Source organism: Ailuropoda melanoleuca, chromosome 3 (genome assembly GCF_002007445.2).
Source record: "Ailuropoda melanoleuca isolate Jingjing chromosome 3, ASM200744v2, whole genome shotgun sequence".
NCBI classification, from domain to species: domain Eukaryota; kingdom Metazoa; phylum Chordata; class Mammalia; order Carnivora; family Ursidae; genus Ailuropoda; species Ailuropoda melanoleuca.
This window is the reverse complement of record NC_048220.1, coordinates 106,345,563-106,362,279: the sequence shown is the minus strand read 5'-3', so window position 1 is coordinate 106,362,279 and position 16,717 is coordinate 106,345,563. Positions and strand designations below refer to the sequence as shown.

General features: G+C 53.5%; 1 protein-coding gene across 4 annotated transcripts in view; it reads left to right on the top strand.

The window, feature by feature from the left end:
* PPARGC1B (PPARG coactivator 1 beta) overlaps positions 1 to 16,717 on the top strand; it is a 106,761-nt gene that overhangs the window by 71,232 nt on the left and 18,812 nt on the right. For all 4 annotated transcript variants that reach the window (XR_002142461.2, XM_034656896.1, XM_002918164.4 and 1 more), the window contains exons 2-4: positions 5,993 to 6,166; positions 12,723 to 12,944; positions 16,379 to 16,495. Coding sequence is in view for 3 of the 4 variants with exons in the window: in XM_034656896.1 (XP_034512787.1) it covers positions 5,993 to 6,166; positions 12,723 to 12,944; positions 16,379 to 16,495 (513 nt within the window). In the remaining variant the exon portion in view is untranslated. The remainder of the gene's footprint in view (positions 1 to 5,992; positions 6,167 to 12,722; positions 12,945 to 16,378; positions 16,496 to 16,717) is intronic.

The window sequence follows — 16,717 nt, the reverse complement described above, 5'->3', positions numbered from 1 at the left end:
AAAGACCATCCAATACAGCTTCTTGTCAGTGGAGGAGGCTCTGAGCTGGCAGTAGCATGCCACCCTAACTATCCCCCTGTACTAGAGTGTCCAAGATGGTGGTCAAGAGGTCTGTCAGGCCCGGCTGGGGGCCCTGCACCCCGCCATCCCAGGCAGGTCTGGAGAGAGCTAGTATAGTCTGGCTGTCAGGGCAAGGGTATTTCTCCCACAGAAACCATGAACGATGATAGCACTGGGATCAGGGGGCCGGTGGAGGTTGAAGAACACAGGGTTGGAAGAGCCAGTAGGCTTAGGACTGAGGGGATGGGTCAGAAGACAAGGTCAAGCATTGACTTTCTGAGAGCCCCCGTTTTTCCGTCTGTCACGTGGGGATGCTGACCAATGAGACCATAGCTGTGAATGTCACTTGAAAGTCTACTGTAGGGTTGTATCTGTGACCACCATTCACGGGGTATCTCATGTGTGCTAGGCTCCCAATCTATGTTGTTTTATCTTTGTAAGAACCCTGTGAGGTAGGATTCTTTTTATTATCCTATTTTGTCAGTAGAAACCAAGGCGGCCAAAGTTATATCCTGCCCTCAAAGGATTAGTGTTAAGTGGCAAGGGGGCGCCTGGGTGGCTCAGTTGTTAGGCGTCTGCCTTCCGCTCAGGGCGTGATCCCGGGGTCCTGGGATCAGGCCCGCATCGGGCTTCTGCTGGGAGCCTGCTTCTTCCTCTCCCACTCCCCCTGCTTGTGTTCCCTCTCTCGCTGGCTGTCTCTGTCTCTGTCAAATAAATAAATAAAATCTTAAAAAAAAATGGCAAAGGCAGGGCTCAGACCTTTGTTAGGCCTCTTTCCATTTCACGACAGTCCTTCCCGCTCCACCTTTGTCTCCTCCTCGGTAAATTCATTCATTCATTTACTTATTAGGTAAGTGCTAAGTTCTACCCAGATATTTCCTGAAAGCCTATGTGGGTTTCAGAAACTAGATTAGTACAGAATTGTACCGAATGCTTGAGCAGGAGGGGTCCACAAGGTCTGTCTGTTGGATGTTCTCTCTTCTAGAGGGGGCAGTGAGAACTGAGAGGGCAGGTGACATAGTGAAGTGTGCGCATGGTGAAAGACACATAGTGAGTGTGGATGGGCCCCAAACCCATTAAGGCTGTCACTGCAGCCCGCCACCTTCCCCCTCCTGCTTCCTTCCGCTCAGTAACTCTGACAGTGTGCTCTAGGCCAGGGACTAAGCTTGACGATTCGCTGATTGTAGTCGGGAAAGTGGAGCCACCAATTTTTCCTGAAGATGCATTCTTTCTTAAGCAGGGAATCGATTTCCAACAAGATACACAGGCTTCCAATGAAGCCACTTATGTGAATCTGTACAAAACACCATTAATCCACTGCTAGGGCCATTTATCTCCCTGGCTTAGGGCAGCCACAGCCTTTTCCCATCAGCGGTGTGATGCTGCTGGAGGAATGGGTACAGAAGGCTCAGCAACCAGAGGGGCATCCCATGGCAGGGGTGTAAATGGATCAATGGTGGGGACTAGAGGGGGCCATCTGCAGGAGGCCAGTGCACAGTGCAGTGTGTGTGGCCCCAGCCCTGTCCCTGCACAGCCATGAACTTGGATCTTTCCGAGCCCTTGTCCGAAAGCCCCCACCTTCCCTTCGTTAAGTGGGAATAAATGGTCTTGAATGTTCCTTTCCACTTTCAGAAGCAGAGGCCAGTTGATGGCGTAGGCTTTGCAGGGAGCAGAGACACTTGGCTTTGAATCTCAGCTTCACTGTTCTGGGACCCTGGGTGCTGGGGGTTGAAAGAAGATATTTTTGAGTCCTGACCCCCAGCATCTGGGAATGTGACCTGATTTGGAGACAGGGTCTTTACAGAGGTCATCAAGGTAAAGTGAGGTCATTATTAGCATGGACCCTTAATCCAGTATGGCTGGTCTCCTTATCAGAAGGGGAAATGTGGACACAGAGACAGGCACCCACAGAGGCAAGACGATGGGAAGACATCCAGGGGGAAGGCCATTCACAAGACAGCAAAAGTGGCCTCGGAAGGAGCCGCCCCTGCCAACGCCTGGAGCTTAGCCTTCCATCCCCTAGACCCGGAAGATCGCACATGGCTATCCTTTAGGCCCCCAGCCTGTGGTGCTGTGTTACAGCAGGCCTGGCAGACTGATCCAAGGGACTGGATCTCTGAGTTCCCTAAGGAGTGACATGGGGACAGTGACACCTGCCCCGCAACGGTGGCTTTAAGAATCCCTTCGTGCGGCTCTTGACCTTTGGTAAGCGCGCAGGGATCGTAGTGGCTGCCAGTCCTGTGCGGTGCCCTCCAGTGCCGCCAGGGGGCCTGCGGAGGCGGGCAGAGCAACAAGGCCTCAAGTCAGACCTTTCAAAGAGAACTGGGTCACCCAAGGCACCCCTTCAGAAAGCCTCTCTAAATATGGAGAAGGCCAGAGAAATCACTATTAATGCGGTGCTTAATGGTTTTTAGCCCGAGAGTGGCCTCAGCCCTAATCGACAAGGCCGCATGCTGAGGTTTCTTTATTTTTATGTCCTGGGTACACTTTGAGTATGTTGAGCTGCTGTGGATAATCGATAAGTGCAGTGGTCACGGCATTTTATGGTGTTTTGTAAAGGAGGCGGCATGGCCCTGATGGGAAGGACACTCCCTGGATGACCCTGAGCAAATCCATTATCCTCCTTGGGCCTCAGTTTCCCTATCTGCAAAGCGAAGGAGGTAGACCATCTGGGCCAGGAATTCTTAAGCTGCGTTTGTGAAGGCGTGGAGGTGACGTGTCAATTTCTTGCACACGCATGCGTTGCTCAGACGTATTTTACAGGCAGCATAAAAGCTATCCGTAGCTCTTGTCTGCTTCTTGAAGGGGCCTCTCACTCCCAGATTGTCTGCAGTGACTCTCTGGACAACATGTCAGGGCTGCTAGTTCCTGGCCAGTCTGGGATTCTGGGACTCTGATTTTGAAGTGGTTCCTAAGCCTCAAGAAGCAAGTCCTACAGATGCGGCTTCTCTGAGTTACTGGCGTGAGAGGGTTCAGGGACATGGAAAGAGCTCCCCAGAGAGCTCTTCGCTGGGGGCTTTGCTGACCAGGGAGACCCCAGCCGCCCAGCACTCGTGTGTCTCTGCTTTGGCCCTCCCTCCTGCTCCACAGGCCCTCGCTATGGCTGAGTGGTGCCTCCCAGCCCCGCCACTTGCCCCTCTCCTGGATGCTTCACCTGCCTAACCCATCTGCCTGCTTCGATGCTGGCCCCACCCCCATCACCCTTGGAGTAAAACCCAAATCCCTCACAATCCCTCCCTGATCCGGCCTCCACCTGCCTCTCTGAAGGCATCTTCCCCATCCCCCCTCGCTCCCAGAGCTGCGGCCTCACTGACCATTGGTCAATGCTTCATGCTCTAGACTTGGCCCACGCTTGGGTCTTTGCCTTGCTGGGCCCTCTGCCTGGAACGTTCCTCCCCACATCTCCCACTGCCTGACTCCTCCAAGTCTCAACTCAGACGCCAGCTCTTCCAGGAAGCCTTTCCTGCCCCCCACTAACACAGACTCCCTTCCCTCTGTTCTCCTCCCTCAGTGCACCTGGCCTGTTTCCTTCAGAGCACTAACACAACCTGTAAGGAAATATTTGTGTGTTTTCCTCCCTACCAAGATGTCAGCTCGTGAGGGAATAAAGTGAGTCTTACATGTCTCAGTGCCTGGCTTGTAGTAGCATTTAATGAATGCTGGAACACACTCACCCGCTTGGCTAAAATTAAAATGACTGACACCACCAGGTGCTGGGGAGGGTGTGGGACAGTTAGCACTACAGCCGGTAAGCGTGGACTGTGGTACAACAGTTCTGGAAAGCAGTTTTGTAGTTTTTACAAAGTCACNAAATGCTGGAACACACTCACCCGCTTGGCTAAAATTAAAATGACTGACACCACCAGGTGCTGGGGAGGGCGTGGGACAGTTAGCACTCTCACTACAGCCGGTAAGCGTGGACTGTGGTACAACAGTTCTGGAAAGCAGTTTTGTAGTTTTTACAAAGTCACAGACACTTACTGTATGACCCATCCATTCCACTCCCAGGTGTCTGCCCAAGGGACTGAAGATGTGTGCCCACACAAAGACTTGTACACGTACATTGCAGACTTGTTCACGATAGCCGAAGACTGGAAACAGACCATCTAGAACAGGCAGGACGGCCGCATCCCCACAGTCTGATGGGATAGAGAGGAGAAGGGAGCTGAGAATCCATCTGAGTGTTCCCTGCGGCCAGGGCAGCTGAATGGTGGTGACCAGGAGTAGTCGGGTGTGTTGGGTGGGGCCTGGGGCGATCCTGGGGATGTCCCCAGAGACAGAGACTGGCTGAGCACCCTGGTCCCTAGTCAAGGGGACCCGCTACTTGAGAACCTGGCGCTGGTGCTGCCCGTGGAAACAGGATTCTTGCAGAACGCCAATTAATACGTTTGACCCAAATTCGGATAAAAGCCTTTTTCCTGTGTCAAGTCGAGCTAATAATATACATTTGTTCATAATTTATGAGGCTTAGTAAGTGGGAACAATTAAGGAAAATGCCTGTGCAAAACCTATTTCTGTTAAGTGTCACATAGGCCTTTTCTTGTTCTCTAGGTCCGTTCCACCCTCTCTGCCCACCATGAAACACTGTCGTTTGTCTTGTTATTATTTCTCACTTGTCGTCAGTACTGCTAGCTACCGTTTTTGAGCATCTCCTGAGCCAGGCCGTAATTTTGCCTTGTTTAATCTTACCTCTGTGAGGCAGGTGTTGTCCCATTCTACAGATGACGTNGGCCGTAATATTGCCTTGTTTAATCTTACCTCTGTGAGGCAGGTGTTGTCCCATTCTACAGATGATAGTTGAGCTTCAGAGATTTGCCCAAGATTTCCCAGCTGGCAAGTAGGGATTATGATGCAGGTCTGCCAGACCCCAAAGCCTGTAGTACGCTGTTTCTGGGTCATCTCCCAGCTCGGGCTGTTTCTCAAACTGCAGGGCAGCCCTTCTGTTGGTCGTTGTTAAATATGGGAGACCAGGGTCAGAAAGCCATTGCCTTCTGATGAGTCGGTCTGGAGTTTGGCCTGAGAATCTGCATTGTTTCTAACATGTTCCCGGGTTGTGTTGGTTGGCACTGTGGGTCCTGGGACCATGCTGTGGAATACGCCGGTTCACTGAGTGCTGTTACTGTGGTGTCTCCCTCCTCCCCCGCCTGCCGTGGTCAGGCACGCTGAGAGCCTTGTAGACCTTTTCCGGTACATTTGCATATGTATTATCACACACAAAGAATTGCGTAGTTTGATTTTTCTCTTTACACATGGGAGATAATAATCTATCTGTTATATTCTACAGTTTAGTTTGATTTCCATTTAATGTGTCTTGGAGAGCATGTATCTCGACCCCATTCTTTTCAGAGGCCCCGTGGTAGTCCATGCTTCGGGTGATTATGGTTTTATTTACCTATTGTCCACGCATGGGTGGTCTTCCACATTTTAGACATTATGCGTAGTCCTGTAAAATCCCTGAGAACATGAATGAGTATTTCTCCAGAACATTGTCATCCCTCAATAATGTCAGCCATTATTATTGCTGGGTTTTGTTTCGTTATTAATATTGAATTCCAGAAATGCCCTTTCAGGTGGGGACAATAATGTAATATCTGTTTAGAGCTTCTAATGAAGTTTTCAACACAATGGCTCTGCTAAGAAGAAAGGGGTGCTATGGAGAAAGGGCTTTGAGGGATGTGTAGGAGAGCAAAGGAGGAGGGGAGAGAACAGTAGGTAGGATTTGTATTGCCAGGGCCCGGCTTAGCTCTTGGTAGATTCAACCATTGCAAGAGGGTGGGGCCTACCTTGACATTTCTTGGTCACATGGCAAAATCAGGCCTTGGCCAAGGTTCTGCCAGAGGTCCAGGCTGGCAGTACCATAAGTAAGAAGGGTACATGCCTGGTTCCAGCCAAGCCCAGCTCTGACTCGCCTTCTTCCTTCCTGTCTCCTCAGGGTGGGGGGTCCGGGGAGGAGCAACTCTGCGCTGACTTTCCTGAGCTTGACCTCTCCCAGCTGGACGCCAGCGACTTTGACTCAGCCACCTGCTTTGGCGAGCTGCAGTGGTGCCCGGAGAACTCCGAGACTGAACCCAGCCAGTACAGCCCTGATGACTCCGAGCTCTTCCAGGTATGTCCTCTGAGCCTCGAGATAACTCAGCTCCTGAAAGCCTGGCTCTGCCCCACACCCCCTGCTTTTGCATTTGCTCATGCAAAGAAGTCTCATCACCCCCCACAGCTCTTGGGACCCTGCCTCTCATCCTGGATCTGCCCTTGATCTTGGACAGTTCTCACCACCTTGCCGATCTTGGGCAGTTCTCACCACCTTGCTGGGCCTCTTACCAGCTCTGCACAGGGAGAGCCGGGAAGAGCTGCTCTTGCTGTGCCCCCCGGTCAGAAAGGAGCCCCTCTGTGGGCCCAGGTGGTTTAAAACCCTTCTCTGTACTATCTCACTGAATTTTCATCCCTACCCTGTGAGGCAGGCATGATGATGAACCCATTTTATAGATGAGGAGACTGAGGCTTGAGGAAGTTAAGTCATGTGCCTAGGGCGATTCGCCTAGTCAGTAGCTGAGCTGGATGCAAACCCAGTCGGCCTCCCTCCTGAGCTGGGGCTTTGTAACCACGGTGACGCCATAATGGAGATGACTCACATGTATTAAACAACTGCTCCGTGGCAGGACTGTCCCTGTTGTGTCTATTAACTCATTTAATTCTCTTAACCACTCTTAGAGCGGGTACAGCTGTCTTCATTTTTCATTTGGGGTCTAGAGATTCTTTCAAAAGAGGCAGTGCCGAGAACTGCTGTTGCCTATCAGTGCCTTTCACCATGCACGGTCCGCGTCCAGTCTCAGGGGCCCATGATGGGTGACATTTCCTGCAGGAAGCTCCCTAGTATAGAGTACTACGATGTCTGGGATTTGCTTCGAAACACAGCCGGCTCTGCATGCATTTGCGGGTGCGGGTGTGGGTGTCGGGGGGAGGGTAGTATGGGAAATAAGATCCGCCGTGTTGAAGCTGGGTGATGGGTACAATCAGATTTATTATTCTTTCCTTGAAGTCTGCTCCTGCATAAAGACTGGCAGGAGAAGGCCTCGCTCCCCATGCCTGTCTGGCAGTATCTCATCTTAACAACAACATGCCGCGTGTCAGATGTCGTGCTGGTGTGCCATGAGCGTCGTCTCAGATGGTCCCAACGGACTGTAGTGCTTCTTCTAGAAATGGAAACGCCCTCTGTGTGTCAGGCACTGTGCTGTCCACAGTCTAGAGAGAAAGCCGACCCTAGCTCAGTTAACACAGAAACCACGGTCATCGTGACATGCGCACAAAAGAAATGTGCCAGGTGGGAAAAGGGGGTCTAAGGACTGGGTGGTTAGGAAAGGCCTCTCTGAGGAGGCCATGCTTCAGTCGGAGCATGAGACGGAGCCGTGTGAAGCTTAGAGAGCGGGGACAGAGCTTTCCAGGCAGAGCAAGCAGTAAGGGCAGAGCCAGGGAGCAGGAAAGCTTGCTGTGCTGGGGAATAGAAGAGCCGGTGGGTAGCAGAGAATGTGCCAGGGGGTGGTCAGAGAGGTAGGCAGGGGCCAGGTGTTATGCAGGGTCTCATGGGCCATGGGAAGGAGTCTAGATTTTTCCCAAGTCTGTTCTAACCTATAAAGAAAGACTGTTAATAACCATTTTACAGGTGAGCAAAGTGAAACTCAGATTAAGTAACTGGGTGTCAGGTCACACAGTCAGGAAGGATCAGGGGAAGACTCTAACTGAGGAAGCCATACTCCTCAGTGCTGCACAACCCGTCTGCCAACCCTACGCAGAGCAGCAGGGCTGGGCTCCGGTTCTGGCTACGTCCAGGGACCTGCATTCTTTATTTGAGCGATAGGGGTGAGACCTACGCTATGCTGCTTTCCCTCAGAGGGGGTTAACTTCCAGAAAACGCTTCCAGGTCATGGAGAGCTGATGAGCAAGAGAGATTTAGATGCTGCAGGGAGACCACCCCCACCTGAACTGTACGGGTCCCCACTTCCTCAGACTGGCCAGACCCACCAGCAAGCCCCTGCCGAGATCCCACTGTGCACATGAAATGGTCTTGGGCACAAGTGAGCCTGTGTGGCCCCAGGGCTCCTGGCCCAGGGAGGAAGGCAGAACCCTCACAGACCGATAGGACCCTGGCCGACCTCTGCCCACCCAGCCCCTCCCCCATCATGGTCTGCACACTCCACCTGCCCTCCCAAGCCCAGGCCAGTTCTACCCATTACCCACAGATGCACCCCTACGAGTATGATTATGTGATCGGTGCCTGCCCCCCTGCCACACACACACCATACCCCCCATGACCGTGGGAGCCTCAATGGCATTGTGCACTGTTATGTCCCCGGGCTCTGCACAGAGCCTGGCACTTGCTCGGACCTTAATAAAAAGCTGTCAAATGAATAAATCCTTAAAGGCTCAGCTCTCTGTCGCCTACTTCGGCAGCTGGTGAGTTCCTCCCTCTCCTGGCTCCCATCTGTGTGTGCACACGCACGGGCACGCCTGTGTCTTCTCTGTCCTTTAGACGGTGAGTTTCTTGACGACCGACAGCATTTGAGTAGTCTCTGGGGCCCTCACACGTCGTAAGGACTCGATCACAGGCGTTGAATGAAGGAACTGATGGTAATACTTTCTTTCCTGCCAAGGACCAGATGTGGCCCATTCCACAAACCTCAAGCTGGCGTCCGTGGGTTCTGCCTTGGCCACACGCTCAGTTTTCTCATTTGGCCAGTGGGAACCCTGGGGCCATGTTGCCTGGGTCAGAGCCGTGTCCCCCAGGCAAATGGCACCACTGCTATGGAAACAGACTGGGAGAGTGGAGGGCAAGCTGCTCTAACTGGGTTAACAATTCCTCCGGGTCTCGGATGGCGCCCTCTGGGTCTCTGTGCTTTCCAGAGTCCTCGGGCCAGGACCACAACTGTTACTAAGTATTTTGGGGAGGAAGCAGGCATTGGGTTGTTCTGTCAGTGTGCTGTGTGGTCTTGGGCAAATAGCTCCCTGAAGTAGGGCCTCAGTTTCCTCCTGTGGGGAATGAGGAAGGAATGTGGTGAATTCAATGAGTGGTTCTTGATCCGTTGAGGGGAGGGTCACCAGGTCCTTTTAGACTCTGATGAAATCTGTGGACTCACTGCCGGAAAAAAAAAGAGAGAGAGAAAAAACTGGTTCCCTGGGTTTTCTGGACCCCAGTTGAGCCCCCTGGACAGGGGGGATTTCTGAGTTTTCTTCTGGCCCGCGTAGCAGAAATGCCATTCAGGAATCCAGGCCCCTCCTAGGCCTTCAAAGTGAAGCATTTTCCCTGGGATTTCTTGAAGACTCCTTTTCCTCTGGCTTGAGAGCAGCTCAGGAAGGCTGGGGTGGGGCTGAGGCTATTAATATCCCTTCCTTCCCTGATTAACTTGCCATTAATTTGCACTCCGCTTCCAAGTGGAGCAGGGAGAGCCTGGCCGATGGGCCCGGGAAGAGGAGAAGGTGGCGGCCGTGGACGCCGTGGGCAGATCGGCCTCTCTTCCCAGCAGGGTCAGGGCCTGCAGCCCCGCTGGCTGTCCCCGAGCTGGAGCAGCCCAGGCAGGGCTGAGGAGAGGGCGGAGGTCTTCTGCTACTCATTTCGTTTTGGCCCAGCCTGTGGGGTGCTTCCTGCAGTCTTTGCTGTTTTGTATTCATTTTCGCATGGTGCCTGGCACACAGCAAATCCTACCGCCACCCTGACTTGCTGTGTGACCTTGACAAGTCTGTTTCCTGGACCTTCTTTCCCCTCCTCCCCAAGAGAAGAATGGCAGATTTCCTCACACGGAAATGAGGCATGGCGTTATTGCCGGGAGGGCTCTGTTAAAGATGTTGGTGTAGGGGCGCCTGGGTGACGCAGTCAGTTAAGCGTCTGACTCTTGATTTCAGCTCAGGTTGTGATCTCGGGGTTGTGGGATCGAGCCCCGAGTCGGGCTCTGCGCTGGGCGTGGAGCCTGCTTAAATTCTCTCTCTCTGCCCCTCCCCACCTTTAAAAAAAACCCAGAAAGATGTTTGTGTGGAAAGAACAAGAGCCACAGCTGGGGAATGATATGGGGGGGCAGTGGCATGTGGGGCCCACGTTGAACACCCCTGGTCATTACGTGATCCCAGAGGGATCCAGCTCTGATGTGTGTGACAATTCATCCAATCTCTGGGCCACTGGCTGTGGTTCCTGTGAGAAAGGGAGCTCTCATTCCGTCCAGTGCTGCTGACATCATTTCTGAGTAACTTCCCTCTAGAATCTCTCCTTTGAGACGCTCATCTCAGTCTCTCCCGGTGGCCAGAATTCATTGTTCGGTGCCTTCGTTCTTCCATTCAACAAATCTTTCCGGGTGCCACCTGCCCCAGGCGCTGTGCTAGGCTTGGAGCTCCCTGCGGAGGAGCGCTTGTGTCATACCCAGAGCTGGCCTTCCTGAGCAGTCAGTGGTGGCAGGGGAGGGGGATCGTGTTTTCCCATTTTACACAAAACCCAGCAAGGCTTAGAAGAGAGAACCGACTTCCTGGCAGTCGTGGTGGCAGAGCCCCATGGGGTCAGCACCCAGAGTGGTCATTGGGTCCTTGGTTCCAAGGCCTTATTTCACTCGCTGTCAGGCTGGATGGACCACTCTGGGAATACAGAGGATGCTGGCCCGGGGGCGGGGGGCAGGGGGAGCAGTCAGATGAGCCCATCACATTCTCGAGCCAGAGTCCACAGGCCCGGATCTGCCCTTGTGTGTCGTTGCCCCCCCCCCCACTCCCCAGGGCCTGCATCAGGCCCAACTAAAACCTTCTTCTGACCTTTCTTTTATTTTAGCTCTGTTCCAAAAATGACAAACACATTTGTTCTCTTCGCCCCATGTCCCCCCTTCGAGTTACTCAGCTCCTGCTCTGGTTGTAAGGCCGGGAACGGACTGAGTGCAGCCAAGAGGCCGTCACGAGATGTACTTCAGAAGCACTTCCTGAAGAAAGGATAAACAGCCTGACCTGGGATGGGAGAGCATGCTGGGAGGCGTCATGTGACGGCTGCGCCTCCTGCTAGAACAGGCCCTGCAGGCAGCTTACTGAGCAAGGTGCTCCGTGCCTCACCTGGGAGCGGTGTGGTGGCCACGCTCCAGGGCCTCTGGGCACGGGACCGGCGGGCTGCTATGGGGGGGCAGGCCGTGTACGTGCTGGCCCTTGTCATTACAGATCTTTGGCATCGGAAGAGCTCGAGTCTCGGCTCATATGTGCCGTGGTGGACTGGGTGGAAGTCCTCCTCTGTCCTGGATTTGCTCTGTGACCCTGGGTACCTTGTTCAGCCTCCATGAGCCTCAGTTTCCCCAACTGCGAAGTGAAAGTTAGAGTAGAGCTCCCGTCATAGAGGTTGTTGTGAGGCTTCCCCGAGGCAGGATTCACAAGGCCTTTCTGCTCCTCTCCTTGGCCCCAGTCTTGGTCCCAGGGTTTTTGCTCTAGGTTTTTCCCTCTGCCTGGAGCCTCTGTTGCCCCCCGCCCCTTCACCTGGCACCTTCTTGTCTTCCAGGCCTCAGGTGAAGCCCCAGCTGCTCGGAGCAGTCGTCTGTGACCGCCCTTACTAGCCCGTAAATCTTCACCATGTTCTCTCCATAGCAGCTTCCGTTTACTTTCTTCCTAGACTTTCATTCTCTGAAATGATCTTGTTTGTTCCCTTGTTTAAGTCTGTTCTCCGCTGGAGAGGGAGCTCCATGGGGGCAGGGGCTGCGCCTGTCTTGGCGCACAGTAGGACCAGTGCCCAGACCTTGCCAGGCACAGAGTAGCCATTCAGTACATGCGTGTTTGCAGGGGCGGGGGGAGGAAGACAGTGCTGCCGCCACCACCGCCACCAGCATCATCGTAGTAAAGCGAGCAGTAGTCCTGAGTATTTATGCACCGAGCACCATTTGTTCACGAAGCATCTTCATATATGTTAACTCAGGTGAAGTTAGGTCCTCAACAGTAACCTTAAGAAGTAGGTACTGTTGTTGCATGGGACACATGAGAAACTGAGTAGCTAGCCCAAGGACCCATGGTTGGTAAGTGTGGGATCTGAGATGCAGCCCCAGCTCCCAGAGCCCAAGCTCCTGACCTCTCCTGAGTGGTGAGCGAGGCCGAGGGACCCACTGGGAAATGGTAGCCATTTTATTAGTGTGTGGTTTTCACTGTCACAGGCAGCCCTGAAGCTTCCAGGCTGTAGGCTGCCTGCTGGGCCGCTGTGTCAGCGGGGCTGGGAGGCTGCGGTGGGATGCTCTTCCCAGAGGCAGAGCCCAGCTTCAGGGGCCAAGGGCTGTGTCCCAGGAGTTAGGACAGGAGGCTGTGGTGTGGAGCCACTGTCCTTGGTAAAGGGCACAGCAGGTGTCTTTCAGCTGGACAGCCCTTTGCCCACGCTGGTGAGCAGCAGAGCCGGGACTGGGGCTCCCGGGGCGAGGCTCTTTCCAGTCTCACCCGCTGCCCGCTCGCACACTTCTGTGACTCCCGGAGTCAATAACATATTTCTTGGGCATCTGCTCTCCCAGCGATCTTGAGAGATCTGAGGGCGGGGGGAAGGGTGGGAGAGGATTTGGCGAGGAGGTGATGGTGGTGCGGCTGCACGTGCGGAGCGCATTCTGCCACGAAGACGTGAAGACGGCCGAGCCCAGGGTACTGACTAACCGTGTCCCTCTCTGCGCCACCCGCGCTCCTCACTTCAGATCATCGACAGTGAGAATGAGGCCCTCCTGGCGGCGCTCACCAAGACCCTGGACGACATCCCTGAAGATGACGTGGGTCTGGCTGCCTTCCCAGCCCTGGACGGCGGAGATGCGCCGTCGTGTGCTTCGGCTTCGCCTGCCCCCTCGTCTGCACCCCCCAGCCCCAGCCCCTCGCTGGACGGGCCCCAGGCCCCGGCGCCCGAGGTGGACGAGCTCTCACTGGTGAGAACCGATTCCTAGCTGACGTGATGGCGGTGGCCTGGGCTGTGGTGTCTGGTTGTACGGGTCGTGGGTGCCGGGGAACCAGCGCCAGGCCCCTGCAGGGGTGTCTGTGCCTCACTGACAAACAAACGGCGGGCAGCCTGGAAGGCGTCTCCGGCCTCACCTTTCCTACCTGGACTGACCGTAGAGGCTGCTCCCGCACTCGTAGGTCCTTTGGGATTTCGCGGATTGACCTTCCTTACATGGTAAGCCCTTGCAGCTGCATGTAAACCTCTTCCTAAAGGATATACGTACACATGCAGTAAAAATTCAAGCAGGAAATGTGGATGGTTAAAAGCAAAACCTCCTTGCCCATCCCACAGTTGTGTTCTCCTTGCCTGGAGGTAACCATGGTTACCGATCTGTTTTGTGACTTTCCTCTTCCACCTTTTTTTTTTTTAACTACAAAAGGGAGTCTGCATTATACACTGCTCTGCACCTTCTCAGTGAACTGTGTGTGTCTCTAAAACTCAGATGAGCACAGGTCACTGTGTCCCGTCCTTTTTGTCAGCTGCGTAGTGTTCTTTTGCAGGGATGTACCATAACTTGTTCAGCTCGTCCCCTGGTGGGTGGAGATTTCTGTTGTCCCAACTCTTACTGCTACCCTGTGGCGGTCAGCACCCTGGCCCAGGCCTCTGCCACATCTAAGTGGGTGAGTTTCTGGCAGGGGAACTCCTGGGTCTCCAGATACCCGGTGTTTCAGTTTGGACAGCTAGTTCCAGATGGCTCTCCACAGAGCTGGGGCTGGTTGATGCTCCTACCAGCACAAGTTCAATGCCGTCTGTGAGTGTGTGTGGAACGGGGGAATGTGCACATGGCATTGCAGCTTTCTGGCGAGAAGCTCTCAGCTTTTCTCAGATTCTCAAAGGTGTCCAGACCTCAAAAGTGACTGAAAGCAGTTGCCCTTAACTCAGGCTGAGGGTGCCGGAAGCTGGGAGCTGAGATGTCATAGGGCATGTGAAGTCCAGCTGCACTCACCTGTCTGCAGCTCCTGGGGGCTGACAAGACCCAGCTGGGAAATCAGAGCCTGTTGAGCCAGGAAGGGTCTTAGGTCATGGGAAGTTTTGAGTGGAAAGGCTCTTGGTGGCTATCAAGTTTGGCTCTGGGGAAACTGAGGCCCAGAGCAGGCAGGGATTCTGCTGTGGTCACATAGCAAGTTGGTATTCTGACTTCTGGTCCAGGATCCTTTTCCTCCTTTCCCACTGCCTGCAAATTCCCCGTTGGCATGAAACATTTAGTAAGCACCTACTGTGTGCTGGACACGAGAATACGTTCAGTCCCACATTGTGGCTTCTGCTGACAGGAATCCGCCTGGGTTTGAATCCCAGCCCCACCAATTAGTGCTTGTGGATCCTTTAGACTGCTGATCTCTGACTCAGCTTCCTGGTCCATACAGTGAAGCTAATTATAGGGCTTTTCTCCAAGGCTCTTAGGAGGAGTACAGCAGATAATGCATAGAGAGCACTTAGAACAGTGCCTGGCACATAGCAGTTGCTCAATAAATGCTGTCTAAGTAATAGTCCTGGCTGTAGTACTCGAAGAGGGATCTCAGTGTGGGGATTCTGGAGAGGGAGCAAACCCCGGAGAGGCAGAGAGCGACCCCTGCTGGCCACAGGGCGTTTCTCTCCATCCTCAGATGGTCTTTCCTCGGGAAGTGTTCTGTTGAGCACTAAAGGGCCCTGTGCTAGACGCACAGGAAGCAGACTCACCATTTAGACTCCCAGCGAACCGGCAGAGTTCAGAAAGGCCATGAGAAGTGATCCGAATGCCCAGTTCTTAATCGGGAGTCATGGATCTCAGAGAGTCCGCCGGTGGACTGACTGGGACCCATGGACGTCTATATATCCATGTGTCTCTCTCTGAGGTCAGCAGCATCTATCTTATCCTTTGAGAAACTCCTGAGTCAAAAAGGTTCATAACCAGTCCTTTAGTGTTCCTGCTGCCATTATGCCAATGGAGAAACCAAGGCCTGGAGAGAGAAAGGACTCGCTCAAGTGTCATAGTGAGTGGGGCTGGGCTGGGCCAGAACCAGGTCCCTTTCCGCCAGCTCAAGGATCTTTTCCTCTCCATATCAGAGAATCACGGACCTGAGTGTGTTGGTTTGGGGTCTAGGTGGGGTGTTGGAAATTCTCTAGCTCCTAGCGGAGTGAAGAGTGGCCTTTTCTCTGGTGCCTGGGCCTTTGGCGCTCCTTGCTGGGGGGATCTGGGGGACACATCCCTTGAGGGAAGATCAGTGCTGTAGCAAAAACCCATCGTTCTTCCCTGCTTGTTCTCGGTCTTGCTGGGACAGGATCCCTGGTGGAATTTCCAGGGGTGCTCGGCTCCCCGCTCTCTTGCTGAGACGCACGGTGCACCTGCTCTCTGGGTGCAGAAGCATAAGCGTCGCAGCAGTTTTTATAGAAAACTTAGAAAAGCCAGGCAAGCTTCAGTATGCTTCCGCCTGTGTAAAAACAGGTGTGTTGGAGGTGATGCGTACATATATTCTTTTTTTTTTTTTTTAAGATTTTATTTATTTATTTGACAGAGAGAGAGAGGCAGCCAGCGAGAGAGGGAACACAAGCCGGGGGAGTGGGAGAGGAAGAAGCAGGCTCCCAGCGGAGAAGTCTGATGTGGGACTCGATCCCAGGACTCTGGGATCACGCCCTGGGCCGAAGGCTGACGCCCAACGACCGAGCCACCCAGGCACCCCAATGTACATATATTCTTGCGCGATCACATTCCACCTCAGGATGGGATCCCAAGAAGTTGGTTAATAGTAGTTGCCTCTGGGAAGGAGAAAGGGGACCTCGGGCAGGAGGGAGACTTGCTTCTCATTGTCCAACCCTTCGTGTTTGTGGTATATATTTTTTCACCATTTACAAGTATTACATTTTTAATTTAAGAAATTAACTTCTAACAGAACAGGATGAATAAGCAAAAAGAACAAAGGGGAATGAGCTGGAATCCCATACCAAAGAGTCACTGTGGTGCCCGACTTTCCAGTTGGTGTGCACATACGTGTGCACTGCAGGTGTATGCAGAGCGTCCCAATAAAGTGTTCACGTCATATTTTAGCAGTAGAATGGGAAGATACTACCCAAGGTCCGTGTGGATTTCTCAGTCACAGGTACCCCTCCTGGGTTAGTAACTCTGAAAAGGATTGACATTTTATGGGGATGCTTGTGTGTCTTAGATTATTAGACACTCTGCTTTCTGTGCTTAATGTGATGGGAACATATTCTAGGTCACGAAATGCCCGCCCTCTGTTCTTCCCGTGGTCCTGTGGTGACCCTGGGTCAGAGTATGCTCTGTCCCAAGAAGCTAGCTCTGGGCTCGGGCTTTTCCCTGAGATGTGCTTCTCCATGGCCCCCAGCGGATCGCAGCCCCAGCTCCTCTCCTCTCTGCTTCTCTCACAGCTGCAGAAACTCCTCCTCGCCACGTCCTACCCGACCTCAAGCCCTGATACCCAGAAGGAAGGGACCGCCTGGCGCCAGGCAGGCCTCAGGTCCAGGAATCAGCGGCCCTGTGTCAAGGTATTTGTACACATGTCCCCAAATCCACCCAGGCCCCCAGGTGTGGCCTCTGAGGGGTACAGCCTTCAGCTCTTATTAGGGGGTATCCAGCTCACTTTCCAGTTGCCCTCCTCGTGCCTCACAATGCCCTCATAGCTGGTGTGCTGGGTACTTTTTGAGGCCCAGGCCAGTTTGGGGTTCTGGAAAAAGCACCGGACTTTCTCCTATACCTCAGTGTTTGAG